Source organism: Drosophila montana, unplaced genomic scaffold (assembly GCF_035044405.1).
Source record: "Drosophila montana isolate Dmon_TW-CO22-7 unplaced genomic scaffold, ASM3504440v1 contig_896_1, whole genome shotgun sequence".
Lineage (NCBI taxonomy): Eukaryota > Metazoa > Arthropoda > Insecta > Diptera > Drosophilidae > Drosophila > Drosophila montana.
Window position 1 is genome coordinate 406,156 of NW_026999182.1, and position 14,009 is coordinate 420,164.

General features: G+C 42.1%; 3 protein-coding genes across 4 annotated transcripts in view; 2 read left to right on the forward strand and 1 right to left on the reverse strand.

Moving 5' to 3' along the window:
- Positions 1–217: 217 nt before the first annotated feature.
- DNApol-alpha73 (DNA polymerase alpha subunit B) lies at positions 218–2,348 on the reverse strand. Its single transcript, XM_064699244.1, has one exon. It carries the CDS (start codon positions 2,248–2,250, stop codon positions 448–450), a length of 1,803 nt encoding a protein of 600 aa, XP_064555314.1. The 5' UTR covers positions 2,251–2,348; the 3' UTR covers positions 218–447.
- Positions 2,349–2,456: 108 nt separating this feature from the next.
- Positions 2,457–10,394, forward strand: LOC135440199 (WD repeat-containing protein 44). Its single transcript, XM_064699242.1, has 10 exons — positions 2,457–2,858; positions 2,942–3,173; positions 4,864–4,953; positions 5,109–5,247; positions 5,320–6,142; positions 6,201–6,401; positions 7,085–7,808; positions 7,871–8,689; positions 8,760–8,888; positions 9,491–10,394. Exons 1-10 carry the CDS (start codon positions 2,773–2,775, stop codon positions 9,644–9,646), a joined length of 3,399 nt encoding a protein of 1,132 aa, XP_064555312.1. The 5' UTR covers positions 2,457–2,772; the 3' UTR covers positions 9,647–10,394.
- Positions 10,395–12,903: 2,509 nt separating this feature from the next.
- LOC135440159 (pneumococcal serine-rich repeat protein) overlaps positions 12,904–14,009 on the forward strand; it is a 57,940-nt gene continuing 56,834 nt past the window's right edge. Inside the window, exon 1 of one of the 2 annotated variants that reach the window (XM_064699192.1) lies at positions 12,904–13,066. The gene's annotated coding sequence lies outside the window, so the exon portion shown is untranslated. The remainder of the gene's footprint in view (positions 13,067–14,009) is intronic. The other variant, XM_064699191.1, reaches the window with a different exon arrangement.

The window sequence follows — 14,009 nt, forward strand, 5'->3', positions numbered from 1 at the left end:
ACTGTTAGCTGTAAACGACAAAAACCTAAATGAATAAACGCTTTAAAAAACAAGACACAAAATAGGCACAGTACGATATATATTTGAAGATCTTTGCCACATAAAGGCATTAAATGTAATTTTCTATTAGTTGTAATCGTAGTCCAAATTTACGTTTTTTTCGGAAAACCCTTATTCAAAAATGAAATTGCCGATTTTTTCTGTACAAGCCATATGATACAGTACTTCAATGTTATGATTTTACTGTGTGCTATATGACAAAGCGATTCGATCCGCTTAACTTCGACAAACATACTAGGACGTACTAAATTTCATCTTACAATCTGGGGCACTTTGTGTATCATCCTGATCTTGTATATATAACATACATATACTTAAAGAGATCGTAGATGTTTCATAACAATAATACCATCTTTATAATGAATCAGAATTGGTTAGTTTATTAACTTAAATACGTTGAACTTGACAGACGACACTATTGAACATGTTGGGCTTTGATGTGGCCGTGGGCGCTGTGGGCGTGACCAGAAAACGGGCAAAGGTGCCGCCTTTATTGTCCGACAAGCGACCCGGATTGATGACCAGACAATCGTTGACCAGGCGTATAAAGTGCCGCTGATCGCTGGGCAGGATGAGCACATTGGGCAGCTGCTTAAGCTGTGCATATTTCTGGGCCAGCTGCGAGTCGTAAGACATGTTCTCATCCGCCGGCGGGCACATCGGATAAAAGGAGCCCTGATTGAATAGATGATTGATGGCGCGATGCATGCGCTCGCCCGCATTTGCCGCAAATTCATGGCTCAGCAGATGGTCCAGCACATCCGTTGAACTGACGCCCAGCGTGACTCCATCCAGATCAACCAGCGAGGGATCCGGCAGCATATGCAGATTTGGATATGTTTTCCGCAGCGTTAGTGATGGCGTGGGATAAACCGCTGGGGCCATTGCATCCCTTTGACAACTGACCAGCAGTACTGTGGTGCTGCTGCCCACCACGTCCATAATGCCAGCAATCATCTTTTCGAAGAAGGAATCAAAGGTCTCGGCCAGATCTCCGACAAGCTTGTGCTCGGCGTCCACAAAAGGACCCGTCAGCAGCAGCACGTTGGGCCTGTGCTCCTTAAGGTATTTGAGCAGTTCGTGTAGTGGATCATAGAACAGATCCGTATTGTGGGTGTACGGTCCAGCTGCGACCACAAACTGCACATCGCGATCAACTTTCAGTGGCGGCGGCGGCGTCAGCTTGCGATCTGTGTAAATCTCCTCCACCACGAAGGTATCTCCACGCGGTATGAAACCTTTAGCCAGCACAACCTGACCCGGAAATATGCTGGCCGACTTGATCTGCGAGAAGTTTAAGGCCAGGCACTTATCATCTGTATTTAGCACGGCCAGCAGCGCGGAATGAGCATCCAGTGGGCCATCATCATCGGAATGTATCATGCCCACGGCATGCAGTACGTGCAGTGCGTCCAGCGTGTGTCTATCCTGTGGATACCAGCTGCACTCGGCGGCACCCTTAGCGCCCAGCTTCTTGTCTACAAGAGCCTGGCCAATATCTACTAAGCGATCATGCAAGTCATCACATCTGTCGTAGAGCAGGTCGTTCATGTACCTAAGATTGGCGACTGTCAAAGGTGCGTTATTGTGGAGCAACATCTGGGTTACGGGCAAGGGTTGCTCCATTTGGGATTGCCATGTGCAGCCAGCTAACAGCTTGGGATGACCAAATGTGTCGACTATGTCACCGGGCTTTCCAGTTGAGGTTGTTGTGCTCGCAGCCGGAGTCCTCTTTGCCGACTGTGGCGTGTAGCTGGCGGGACTGAAGACCATGCCACTCTTCATTATTGAAGTTCGAGCACGTTCATTACGGGCTTTCGGCGTGACCGGCTGTGTGGACATAGAGTCGCCTACATAATCATCCATCATAGGATCATCTTCTATCAGGCCGTAGGTGGCCAGAGAACTGCTTTCCAATGCAGACGGTTGGGATTTGGTGTGATGTGTTAACTTTGTTGTACCAACTTTTTCACGCTTCACTTGGAGCACCTTGCGCTCGAATTCGCCAAGATTGGCAGGCGTCGGATCATCACCGTGCAGATGCGACAAACTGAAAGCCATCCATTGCTCCACAAATTCGGTGGCATCGTGAATGCTGTATGTGAGAGCCAGTTCTATGCATTTCTCCAAAACGGCATCACTGGGCTCCACGCCCATCTCATCAAATTGCTGTTTGAGTTCAGCGTCCATTTTGTTAGCCCCTGTATAAGTTATAAACTATTATTTTTTCAGTTGCGTTTAGTAAACAACTTTTCGCTTAAAGATTTTTGGCGGGAAACCGATAACTTGCTTCTTCTACCCATTGCAATTGCCATTCACAGCCACTTATCGATAAGAAACGGTGAAATACTAGGTGGCATCACTAAACTCTGTGGAATTTAGTGCGCTTTTCAACACATCTAAATAGTCAATGCAACAGAACAGACCTTTTCTCGGGCGTAAAACTAAATTAGCAATTATTAAATTTGTAGTAATATATTTAAAATCGAAATGTGTGCAATATGTTAATTAAGCTGATTGTTGCGCTAACGCAGCACCAGGAGATGATTCACAACAGTAACTAAGAGCCGCAGAAGCAACAACAACCCGAACCAGTAGCTCTGCAGCAACAACACAAAAACAACACAAAAAACATAATTTGGTCAATTTGCATATTCATAAAATAAACGAAACGGAAAGTGCGTTAGGTAATTCACGCACAGCATACACAAAATGAGCAAACTGGAAACGGACTCGGACAGCTCTGAGGAATTTTTCGATGCCGAAGACACAACACCCAATCGCGCCTCAACGCTTTGGTAGGTGGTGCCGAGCAGCCCCCGACCCCCCCACCTAATACAGTGACTCACCCTTATGACACGCATATTATTTTCTTTTGCAGTCGTAAATTGCCGCCGGAATGCGCACAGGAATTCATCTTTCCGGAGCCAGCGGTGCATGTAAATGCGGCAGCCTCCTCGGACAGCGATGCAACACCCATTGGCGCCAACACGCCAGCCACCCGCAGTCCCACAAACAGTCTAGGCGCGCGCCTTAAGCAACAGGATGCGGCTGCTGCCGCTGCAGCTGCAGCCGCGGGCATTTTCGTGGAGCCAAAGCCATTGAAGGGCGTGGTAAGAAGGCGTGGCTCTGTGTGTGTGTGCGCGTGTCTGCGTGTGTGTGCGTTCAATTTTTAGCTTTGATTTGATTGCATGCCTTAAAATACAAATGTTATGTTGTGTTTTTCAGTTACCATACGAATTCCTCTCAAGAGTTGCCCCCATTGCATTGCCAGCAATCCCAAATTCTTAGCACGTTTCGCGTTTTCCCTGTGTTGCTCGGATTGCCCACTGTGCGCAAAAATAAAAAAGCAATGCAAATTTCAATGCGCCGATTTCACTGCGATTCCCCAAAAACACAAAAAAAAAACAAAAATACAATCCAAGCAAAACAGCAAATTAATTTGCCTTTCCGTCTGCTAGCTCCCCGCCTGTTACCCATATGGTCTGCCTGGTCATATGGTTTTCTCTATTACTCGACGAGCACCGCATTTGGCCTTATTTGTTTTTATAATTCATGTATGCGCCCCTCTGAAGCGCGTCGCTTTGTTTAAGGTTTGCTGCAGATTGTCATCAGCGGTCGGTCAGGTATATATACATAGATAAAGCGAGGGCTGCTCGAAGAGTTTGCCATTTCTAAAATATATTATGATTTGACATACTTTATGATATGCACCTGTGTTCCTTATGTTCTGAGTACAAAATGAGCATAATTAAGCAATACTGTGTGGATAGTTCAGTGCCAGTATCTATGCTACTTAGGGAGTTGTTCGGATGTTCCAAATCATCCATTTCCCACTCATGCAAGTGGATTTTCAGAAAATATCCGCTGTCAACTCTAATGCTTTGGGCCATTCATCAATCAGTTAGCACAAATAGTTTTATACATATATACATAGCTATTCTTGTAGCATACCTCGTTTATATATACATAAACATAAACATTTATTAAGGCATTTTGTTGATTTCACAAATATTTTCATTTCAACTTGTTGACTTTCTGCTTTGTCTACGAATTTGTATTATTGCCCGCCTGACAACATGTAAATGAATTTAATTTATGCCCTGACAATCGTAAAGTACTTATATAATTATTATAATTAAATAGCTTGCATTACTCATTTTATTGAATAATTTTTATTATTGCCAAGCGCCGTTAAACGCCATAATTATCAAAGGTTTGCCGTCGCCATCACAATAATTGCTGATAATAACTGTTGCTTTGGCCTTTTATCAGGTTTACTATTTGTTTATTAAATTTATATTATATATATTTTTTTCTCTGATAATTGACTTGACCCATTAAATATCTGTAACGCGCGGCAGCACGCTTTCATTCATATTTCATTGAATTGTCAGGGCTAGAGGATAAAGGGGCAGAGTACTATCTGTTATTTGACATCGTCGAGTGCTCTGCAAATGTTGATAATAAATACACATAATTTGTGGCCCATTTGTAGCCGCGACTAGCCTAAAGATGCTTCTTCCCTAGCTGAACTCGCTCAAAAATAAAACATATTTTTTTATTTACATATTTGTTAATTTCTTGTAAACATATTTGCTCTTTAATTTCATATTTTATGCGCATTTCGTATATAAACAACATAAATAAAATACAATAAACATTTATATATATACATATATATAAATTAATTGTTAAACACCCATGGAATATATGAACACGAACTTGAACTCAAAAATGTATACATTTATTATGTATATATAAATAAAAATCAATTAAATATATGTATATCGTGCCGTATAGTCTGGTAGACAACGCTTTCAAGAACTACGTAAATGCATGAACCATGATGAAGATGATAATCCAGGAAATACCCTCACACCTGATTCTCAGGTACTAAAACTATTTATCACATTAAGTTGTAGCATTATTAGCTATTATCTATATTATCTATGGGAAAAGCGCAGCTTAAGCGAGTTTTGCTGTGGTTTTTGTTGTGTCTCCCAATTAAGTTTTGGCTAATTTGAACATTGTTTATCTGACCACAGAACAGCTCCATGGACGGCGTTTTTACCAATCGACCCACGCATCCGTTTAAGGTCATTGAGAGCGATACGATGAGTATACAGAGTATGACATCATTGGGCCGCGTGGGTCGCATTTTGGCGGGGAGTATTGATCCGTCAGGTGAGTTTCAAAACGCACTTAGCAAGCATTCTGAATACACTCACATCACAACATTTATTCGTAATCACACAGCAATCAGCGTTGATCGTGAATCGCTGGCCTCAATGAACGCCCAGCAGCAGCAGCTGCAACAGCAGCAGCAACAACAACAGCAACAACAACAGCAACAACAACAGCAGCAGCATCAGCTACAGCAACAACAACTACAACAACGCCAGACGCCGCCACCCATTACCACGACCATGGCGATGTCCACAGCCACAACAGTTGCCGCGGCAATAACAGCAACAGCAGCAAAGCAGGGCACGGCCATTGCCGTTGCCACTGCAACAGCAACTCCTCCACAGATTTTGCAGGAGCCGGATGTAATCGCCAGTACAAAGTTGGCGCACTCCAAAACCACAGACTCAATTACATCCAGCGGACCAATAGCGCCGCCACGACGCAAGAAAAAATCACGCAAATTCTCCAGCAGCAGCTCGGAGCATTTCAACATGAACGAGGGTATGCGACTGCCAGCAGCGGACGCGGAGGATACCGATAGTGATACACGCTCCGTGCAGAGCGTGCGGGATGTGCAGCAGCAGCTGCGCGACGACATTGTCAAACAGTTCGAGAGCTCGCTAAACGATGTCAGCGCGCGAGCGTCTAATAATACGCTAACCTGCTCCTCAACCAACACAATTGTGTCCGCCTCGGCGTCAACAGCGACCACGACCCCCTCATCGTTGGCGCAAATAGCCGCCACGAGTCATTCGTGTCATGTGCGACCCGTGTCTACTGCAAGCATTGTGATGAAGCCGTCGCATTCGTTGGGCAACAGCGTCACGTCTGTCTACTCGAAACCAAGTCCGTCGAACTCGGCCAAGAGCAACTCTGCCCCGGGTCGCGTCAGGTAAGGTGCCACAACTTATTTAGATAGTATTTTGGCTAATACTCGTTTGTTCTCGCAGTTCAATTGACCCTAATCAGGGTCTTAATCTGTTCAAGGCCATACAAGGCGGCTATGTGGTTAAGCCGCGCGATGAGGCGAGCAATAAAGCTCAAGGACCATCGCAGGATGAAATTGAGCGCATCGAGAAAATGCTCATGGAGAGTGCTTGTCGACCCAAGCTGGCGGGCAGCGGTTCTAATAGCTTGGGCAGTGCCACACGGTACGTAAGGGTGTATATATATTAAGAGGTGTATTAAGTGAGGGAATGGGCGAGCATTGGTTTATGTAAGACCCTGAAATATAAGCGATAATAATGGAGGAATTCGTATATGCATCTAAATTACCTTATAGATATAACTTTTAAGGTACCACCAGATAAGCACAAATAGAGTAGACATCATAGAAAAGGAGATTATATTAAACTAAAGGATACTCACTATATTGAATAGGTACATTAGATGTTAGATAATAGAATAGACAAAAGGATTTAAAACCAAATTTTCTAAAAATTCTTTTCCATATATTGCTTATATGCATTTTGTATTAGATAAGCTGAAACAAAGAAATTATATATAGTTAAATACAAATTCTTAGCTTTTGTAAATTATTATTATAATGAATTTGTTAAGCTCGCCCATTCCTTAGCAATATGAAGGCGTTGAAAATGAACTTTAGTTTAAATTAAGTGAAAGTTATTAAATATGTTTCGAGATTTCTTCGCAGCAATCCTTATGATCTATTCATAATGTACAAGACTTGGAGAATGTTCCTAAAGTTAGTTAAATATTTTCCTCTTTTTGTATTATAATTTATTGCTAGTCACTTATCGCTAAAGTTCATTCAGACAGCTGCCTGAAACTTTTTCTTAAGAGCCTATACTTATGTATCTGTCTCAATCCATAGCTATACGGCCTTATATAGGGGCACCAATGAGAAGGAGCGCCGTAAATCCGCTGGTGATGAGGATGTCCTGAGGCAGATGAACATTTATGTGCGCACACGAACCAATTCGGGCAAGCAGCTGACTGACTTTGAGATACTCGAGCAAGTTCCTGTCAAGAATCTGGATACGGGCGAGAATATGCCGTTATCCGAAGTGCGTTCACCGCCAGTGCCTGAGGGCTGGAATCCGCTCTCGCTGCATATACTGAAGTTAACTTCGCATCTGGAGGTTATACAAAAGGAGTCAGATGAGGAGAGCGTGATTGGTATACCGCCTAGTATTGAGGGCCAGCAGCCGGATGAGGAAGAGCTGGAAACGGAGGATGGCAGTCGTCTGAAAAAGAAAACGGCACGCATTAAACGATTCTTTGGTAGCACCATGCGCAAAACGGTGGACAAGGCCAAGTCCATTGCGTCGGAGGTGTCTCATGCGCGCCACAAGGAAGACGTGGCTGATATTGTGGATGCCATGAATCCCGAACAGAATATTAAAATCAAGGCATCCTCCTCCAACAAGGGCCCTTATGAGTTCACCAAACTGCAGCATGTACAGGATCTGAGCGGCGAGGATACTAGCGCCGTGTGGTGCATGAAATTCAGCTCCTGTGGACGCTTGCTGGCCACCGCAGGGCAGGACAAGGTGCTGCGGATTTGGGTGCTAAAAGATGCCTATCCATACTTTCAGGTAAGTCGGATCACATATTCAAGTCATACTTCAAGCTACTATCTAACTAATTCCCTTTGCAGGACATGCGCAACAAATACAACGCGGATCAAAAGTCGTCGCCAACGCCATCGCAGGAGTCGCTGGTGTCGCAGCATTCAGCTGAGGAGGCCATTGCCATGGCCACCGCCGCCGAGAAGTGCACGGGTCCATTTATGCCGAAGCCCTTTTGCACATACAATGGTCACACCTCGGATCTGCTCGATGTCAGCTGGTCCAAGAACTATTTCATTTTATCCAGCAGCATGGATAAGACCGTGCGCCTCTGGCATATCTCACGAAAGGAATGCCTTTGCTGCTTCCAGCATATTGATTTCGTCACTGCAATTGCGTTTCATCCGCGCGATGATCGGTACTTTTTGAGCGGCAGCTTGGACGGAAAACTGCGTCTGTGGAACATACCCGACAAGAAGGTGGCGCTCTGGAACGAGGTCGATGGCCAGACAAAGCTCATCACAGCGGCCAATTTCTGTCAGAACGGACAATTTGCTGTGGTGGGCAGCTACGATGGACGCTGCATCTTCTACAACACGGATCAGCTGAAGTATCACACTCAAATCCATGTGCGTTCCACGCGCGGCAAGAACCGCATTGGTCGCAAGATCAGCGGCATTGAGCCCATGCCGGGCGAGGATAAAATTCTGGTCACCTCCAACGATAGTCGTGTGCGTCTGTACGATCTGCGCGATCTGAACTTGTCGTGCAAGTATAAGGGCTACCTGAACGTATCCTCGCAGATTAAAGGCTCGTTCAGCCATGATGGCAAATACATTATAGCCGGTTCTGAGAACCAATGCATCTACATATGGAAAACGAATCACGACTACTCCAAGCTGAGCTCGGTAAGCTAAGCATGTGCTTGATGTTCTATTGGTTTTGCTTAAACTAGTTCTCTTTTGTTTCTTTGAATAGGTTCGTCGTGATCGCAGTGATTTTTGGGAGGGCATCAAAGCGCATAATGCCACTGTCACCTGTGCCATATTTGCGCCACATCCGGAGGCCATTATAAAACCGGATCCGGATGAAATTTCGAATGATAAGGTGAATATTGGAAAAACTTTAAAGTACTTTTAGATATGGATCTATCTTTTTCTTCTTTTACAATGTAAACTGTTTCTATTCCCTTATGTCCCTATCAGAATAATTAGATATGATCAATCTTTTATTACGAAATCCTGCAATAGTTTACAAATATGCCTACTTTTAGAATTTTGAGAATAACTTAAATCTTCTTATAAAAACTTACCATTCAGTTCGTATATAATAATTTAAAAATACCAGAAGGATCTGTTAATTTTATAGTTATATAAGTTGGCAATGGTATTCTTATAAGAATGAATAATTCCAGCCCAATAGGGCAAATACCTAAGGCTTATATATTTTAGTGAGTATAGAAATTTGATCTATAATGATAAGTCAAAACTTTATATGTTGTTATATTTAAGTAGGAAGATATTTCCTTTGTCCATTATTATAAAATATAATCTGAAAGATTCAAAGCAGCTAGCAAGCCCAGCCAGTATCGATTCTTTAACCTTGCTCAAAGCTTGAAACACCCTGTAGAAAACTATTATGCAGGTTGACCTTTCCTATTGTAATTGCCTAATAACTCGTCTCGTTTTCTCTCTCTTTCCTTTCCACAGATGGTTAACAATCAGCCGGATCCGTTGGTGGAGCAGCATAAGAAGGGCTGTGGCTATGTGCTGGTCAGTGCCGATTTCAATGGCGCCATCAAGGTGTTCATCAATAAAACGAAGCCCAAGCACAGCAGTTTGCCCTACACGGCCATTGCGGATTAATGGAATGTCGTCGATATGTCAATTAGTCGATTGGGGCAAATGGTTGGGGGTGTACGGGAACGTTAACGGGTTCGGGGCGGGCCGGGGTAAGGGGTAAATGCAAAAAGGCGAAAAGCGTTGAAAACTCTTGTTTTATTTTGTGTAATTGTTTAATTCTGCTTGTATTGTACTGTATTTATGACAATTGTGTATGTATTTTGTACGGATTAATTGAATAGCATTAACGCTTATTTATGTATATTTAAACTAAAACGCTAACTAAGAACGTCAGATCGTCATGTCTTATATATACATATATATACTATATAATTACTATGATTATGTGAATTGTTAATGGATATACGAGCAGCGTGTGTGCGTGTGAGTGTTTGAAAAATCTTATGCAAAACGAGTGTGTTTTCTAATGTTAATTATTTTCTAATGCCAATTCTGTGTGAACTGTATGTGCGTGTGTATACAGGTGTAGCTGTAGCTGTATGTAAACTAGTTGATATTTTATTTCTTGTTATATTTAAAAAAAAGAAAAAAAAACTAAGCCAATTGTATATTTTTCTTAACATTATGCAGTGTTTATTTTAAAAGTCACACGCACACACACATTCGCGCACACCTGCATACACACACACACACACACACTGATATGACTAATAATGATAATTAGCTTGTGGTAATTATTTAATACTATATAATATTTTGTGTAAAGTAAAGAAATGTGCAACCCCTTGGGGTGTGCCAATGTGCACTTTAAGCAATATTTTCGCTTGAATTTTTGTTATGGCCTCGCAAAGGGTATATGTAATTTTAGGTGTATAACGTATTGGAGAAATCATCGTAGAACCCATTAACCATATACATTCTTGATCAGTAGGAATAGCCTAAACGATATAGCCAAGGTCTGTCGGTGTACCTATTTCAAGGAACAAAGGAACGATTGCTTCAAATTCCTGTTACTATAAAAAAACATGATTTATTCTCAAGATATCTTAACCTAGGGTATTTAAGATTCGGCCCCACTAAGAAAAGTGTGCTTTCTTCTTGTTATTGATTTTGCACGTTCCCCAGCATGCGGTATTAGAAGCGGTTGTTGAAGTGCTTCGCCAGCCTAAAGGAGAAGGATTAGAAGTGGCTGTTGGGAGTGTGGCTGGCGACGACAGCTATTTAGCGTAAGTTTAACCTTCATTGTTGGGGCTTCCTAATGGCCGAAGGGTGCGTTCGAAAGCATTCAAGTGTGTGCGTGTGTGTGTTTGTGTGTAAGGGATAATCCTTTGTGTGTGATTTAAAAAATGAAATGTTTTTAGTCAATTGTGTTATGCATGCTTGGTAACTGTAATTGCAGCTGGTGCTTTGCCAATTCCCGACTGCGACAAACACTCCAGACTAGCCCGAACAATGCTGACAATATACACTTACATACATATATATAGATATGTATATATATGAATTTATATGCGCTGCGCCAAATGAGCGAAACAAAAAGAAAATCAACAAAAAGTGTCGGCAAACGAGCAAATGAAAATGGGAAGGCCTCGTATTCCCTACTCTTCGATTTTAATTTTTTTTTTGGCCGGAAGAGGCGACTTCCTGAGTGCCATGGAAATCATTTGAAGTGCCTGGTTGAGGGGTTCCCCCCCGCGCAGACAAAGAGCTCCGGCTAGCGGCTAGGCGGCGTCTTATTTGGGGCGGTTCTGTGGCCGGGTTGCCTACCAAAGGCAAATACAACATGTAAGCGTGTTCCAGTCGGGAGTGCTCGACTAGAATTTACCCTAAAATAAGCGCTGAGCTGTTCTTATAAACATTCCAGCTTCATTTTATACAAAAGAAACATATGTTCACTGCGACTGTGCGACTTTCATGATTTGAATGTCATTCAAAAGCGTGTGTATAAAAAAGCGGAGGGATCTACGCTCTGCAATGCAGTTATGAACCTAATGCGAAATAAACTTGGTTTGGATAGGAGACCTTGCTAGGAGTACCTACGTTTCAAACTTTAGGTCAATAGCTTATGTAGTCTGAGATAGACGCGACGGACATGGTTGGATCTATGATGCTTAATTCTGTCCGTAACAATCAGTTGCACAAAACCATTCTTCCCTATTTGCTCATTTTCATTGAATACAGGGTATAAAAGCGGTAATTTTAAGCAGCGACAACGAACGACCCCAGCAACCCCAAAAAGGAGCAAGATTTATATGTAATGTGGAGCTTGGATGTAAGTACATATTTTATCTATGTACGTATGTATGTGTATGTGCATTACTTTATATATCTGGGCCGACTTGCTTTTGCAATTTTTTGTTGTCTGCTGTCAGCTGTGGGGTTTGAGCCCTGAGTTCTGCCGGCTAAAATAATTGTTTAGTCAGACAGCAAAGTCACTCGAAAGACGATTAGCGTTTATGTTCTTTTTAGCGTCTCTTGCAACATGCAATCAATAAAGATTTACGTATGTATGTAGTTGTTGATGGGTTGGTGGGTGTAGGGAGAGGGGAGAGGTGGGCATGGCGTGCCAATGCGGCAACAACAGCTGTTGCAACCGACCACAGCAGCCAGACGCCGGCGCCGGCCCTCAACAGACCCGTTCCAAATGCCAATCAATGCACTTTTGGCCATGTGCCAAGTTGCTCTTTACATAAGAGAGATAAATAACAGCATTTGCAGTTTCTCTTAAGCAACAGTTCAACAGCATAGCTGTTGAGACACACTGAGAAGCGAACAAATTTTTAGTTTTTCGGCATTCCCGAACTAATCTATAAGCTCATTTTAAGCTCCAAAATTAAATTAGCTGGTTCTACATTCGTAAAAACACCTTTAGCAGCCAAAAACTGTAAAACTGTAAGTTAACAGCTTGCCCTAACAGTGAGCTCAATGTGTTAAGAGAGCGAACACCTTACAACTTTAGCAGAGCATGTTTCAATAGAGATGCGCACTTAACACTGTCGTGAGCGTGTCGTGAGCAATATACTTGTGTACAGATACGAACTGAATGCATGCCCAAGTAAAGCTTGAGTGAGCGTCAAATAGAGAGAAAAAAGCAAGGTTTACTAAATCTACATAAATATAAAAAATATCAATACTGCTTTTATCTACACTACAGTTTTACAGTTGCATTCGTGTGCGCGTGTAACCTGATTGTTTTTGTCACGCGCACATCATTGGCGTGCACACACTGGCGCACCCACACGTACGCACACACACAGCCAAATATGTAAACACACAATGCGCCGAGATTGAGCAAGGTGCGCTTAGCTCTTACATGCTCTCAGTTTATTTCTGACTCTCGTGCAAAGCGCAACGTCGAAACGGACGGCTCGTACGGTCGCTCGGTCGCTCATGTTGTGTGTGTGTTCGGTGTCGGTTTTCGGTGTCGGTGTTTTTTGTGTGTTTTTCGGTGCTTGACAAATGCAATACAAATGCAAATGCAGCGTAATAATTTACATAAATATATATTTATAACAATTTTTGTAACAAGAATTTTTGGTCAAAAATAGCCATGCGTGCGTGTGTATGTGAACGTGTTCCATTAAGCGCACGACATTGTGTGTGTGGGTGACATTCTTTGGGCCTGTTTGCAGCGTCTTAGCACTTAATTAAATTAAACAAAATTTAAATAAAATAAGCCCAATCAAGCGAAGGCTCAAAGTGCAAGCTGTTTGTGCGTGCTCTGTGTGTGTGTGTTTGTGTGTGTTAATATGTTAATATGACGCTAATTGTTTGTTGCTGCAAAGTTGCATGTCAAGCGTTTTACTATTATTTATCGGCCAAAAATTGTTTGCTTATCGCAGATCGATTAACGTTTTGTGACCTAATATCGAGCCTTTAAGTTCTCATCACGCTTTTTTATTTGAATTAATAAACATTTGTCAAAAGAGGAAATCTATAAACAAGTCCCTTTCTCTTTTTTCTAAAAAACTAATTTAACTTATTAAAACCAGTTTTTGGGAATAGTTCTAAATCGTGATTTTTTTTTTGCTTTTGTTTATACTATTCTGTTTTATTTTATTTACTTTAAACTGCATAGATTTCCATATTAAATTGCTTTATGCATTTTCCTGTAAGGTCTTACGGAGTAATACAGTGGACAACGAAAAAATCATGAAAATCAAATTCTGAAATCTTTTTTAATGATTTTTGCTGTGGCTCAAACGCTTCATTAAATTACAATTTATTTTGGGCACATTTGTAGTTGGCTTTTTATCGTTTTTATGCGCTTTTTGGCTTAATTAAGCTTTCTAACAATTCAACTTAATTATGACGTGTTTTTTAGACGCCCGCAACAAGACACAAAAATCGTGCAAAAGCCAAACATAAGTAAGGAAAAAAATTGCTTGAAACACTTTCAAAATGCAACAACAATTATGTCATATTA

Coding starts and splice junctions, on each gene's coding strand:
- LOC135440199 (XM_064699242.1), top strand. CDS start 2,773: ATGAGCAAACTGGAAACGGACTCGGACAGCTCTGAGGAATTTTTCGAT. Junction 5,248..5,319: donor GGGGAGTATTGATCCGTCAG/GTGAGTTTCAAA, acceptor GTAATCACACAG/CAATCAGCGTTGATCGTGAA. Junction 8,690..8,759: donor ACTACTCCAAGCTGAGCTCG/GTAAGCTAAGCA, acceptor TTCTTTGAATAG/GTTCGTCGTGATCGCAGTGA.
- DNApol-alpha73 (XM_064699244.1), bottom strand. CDS start 2,250: ATGGACGCTGAACTCAAACAGCAATTTGATGAGATGGGCGTGGAGCCC.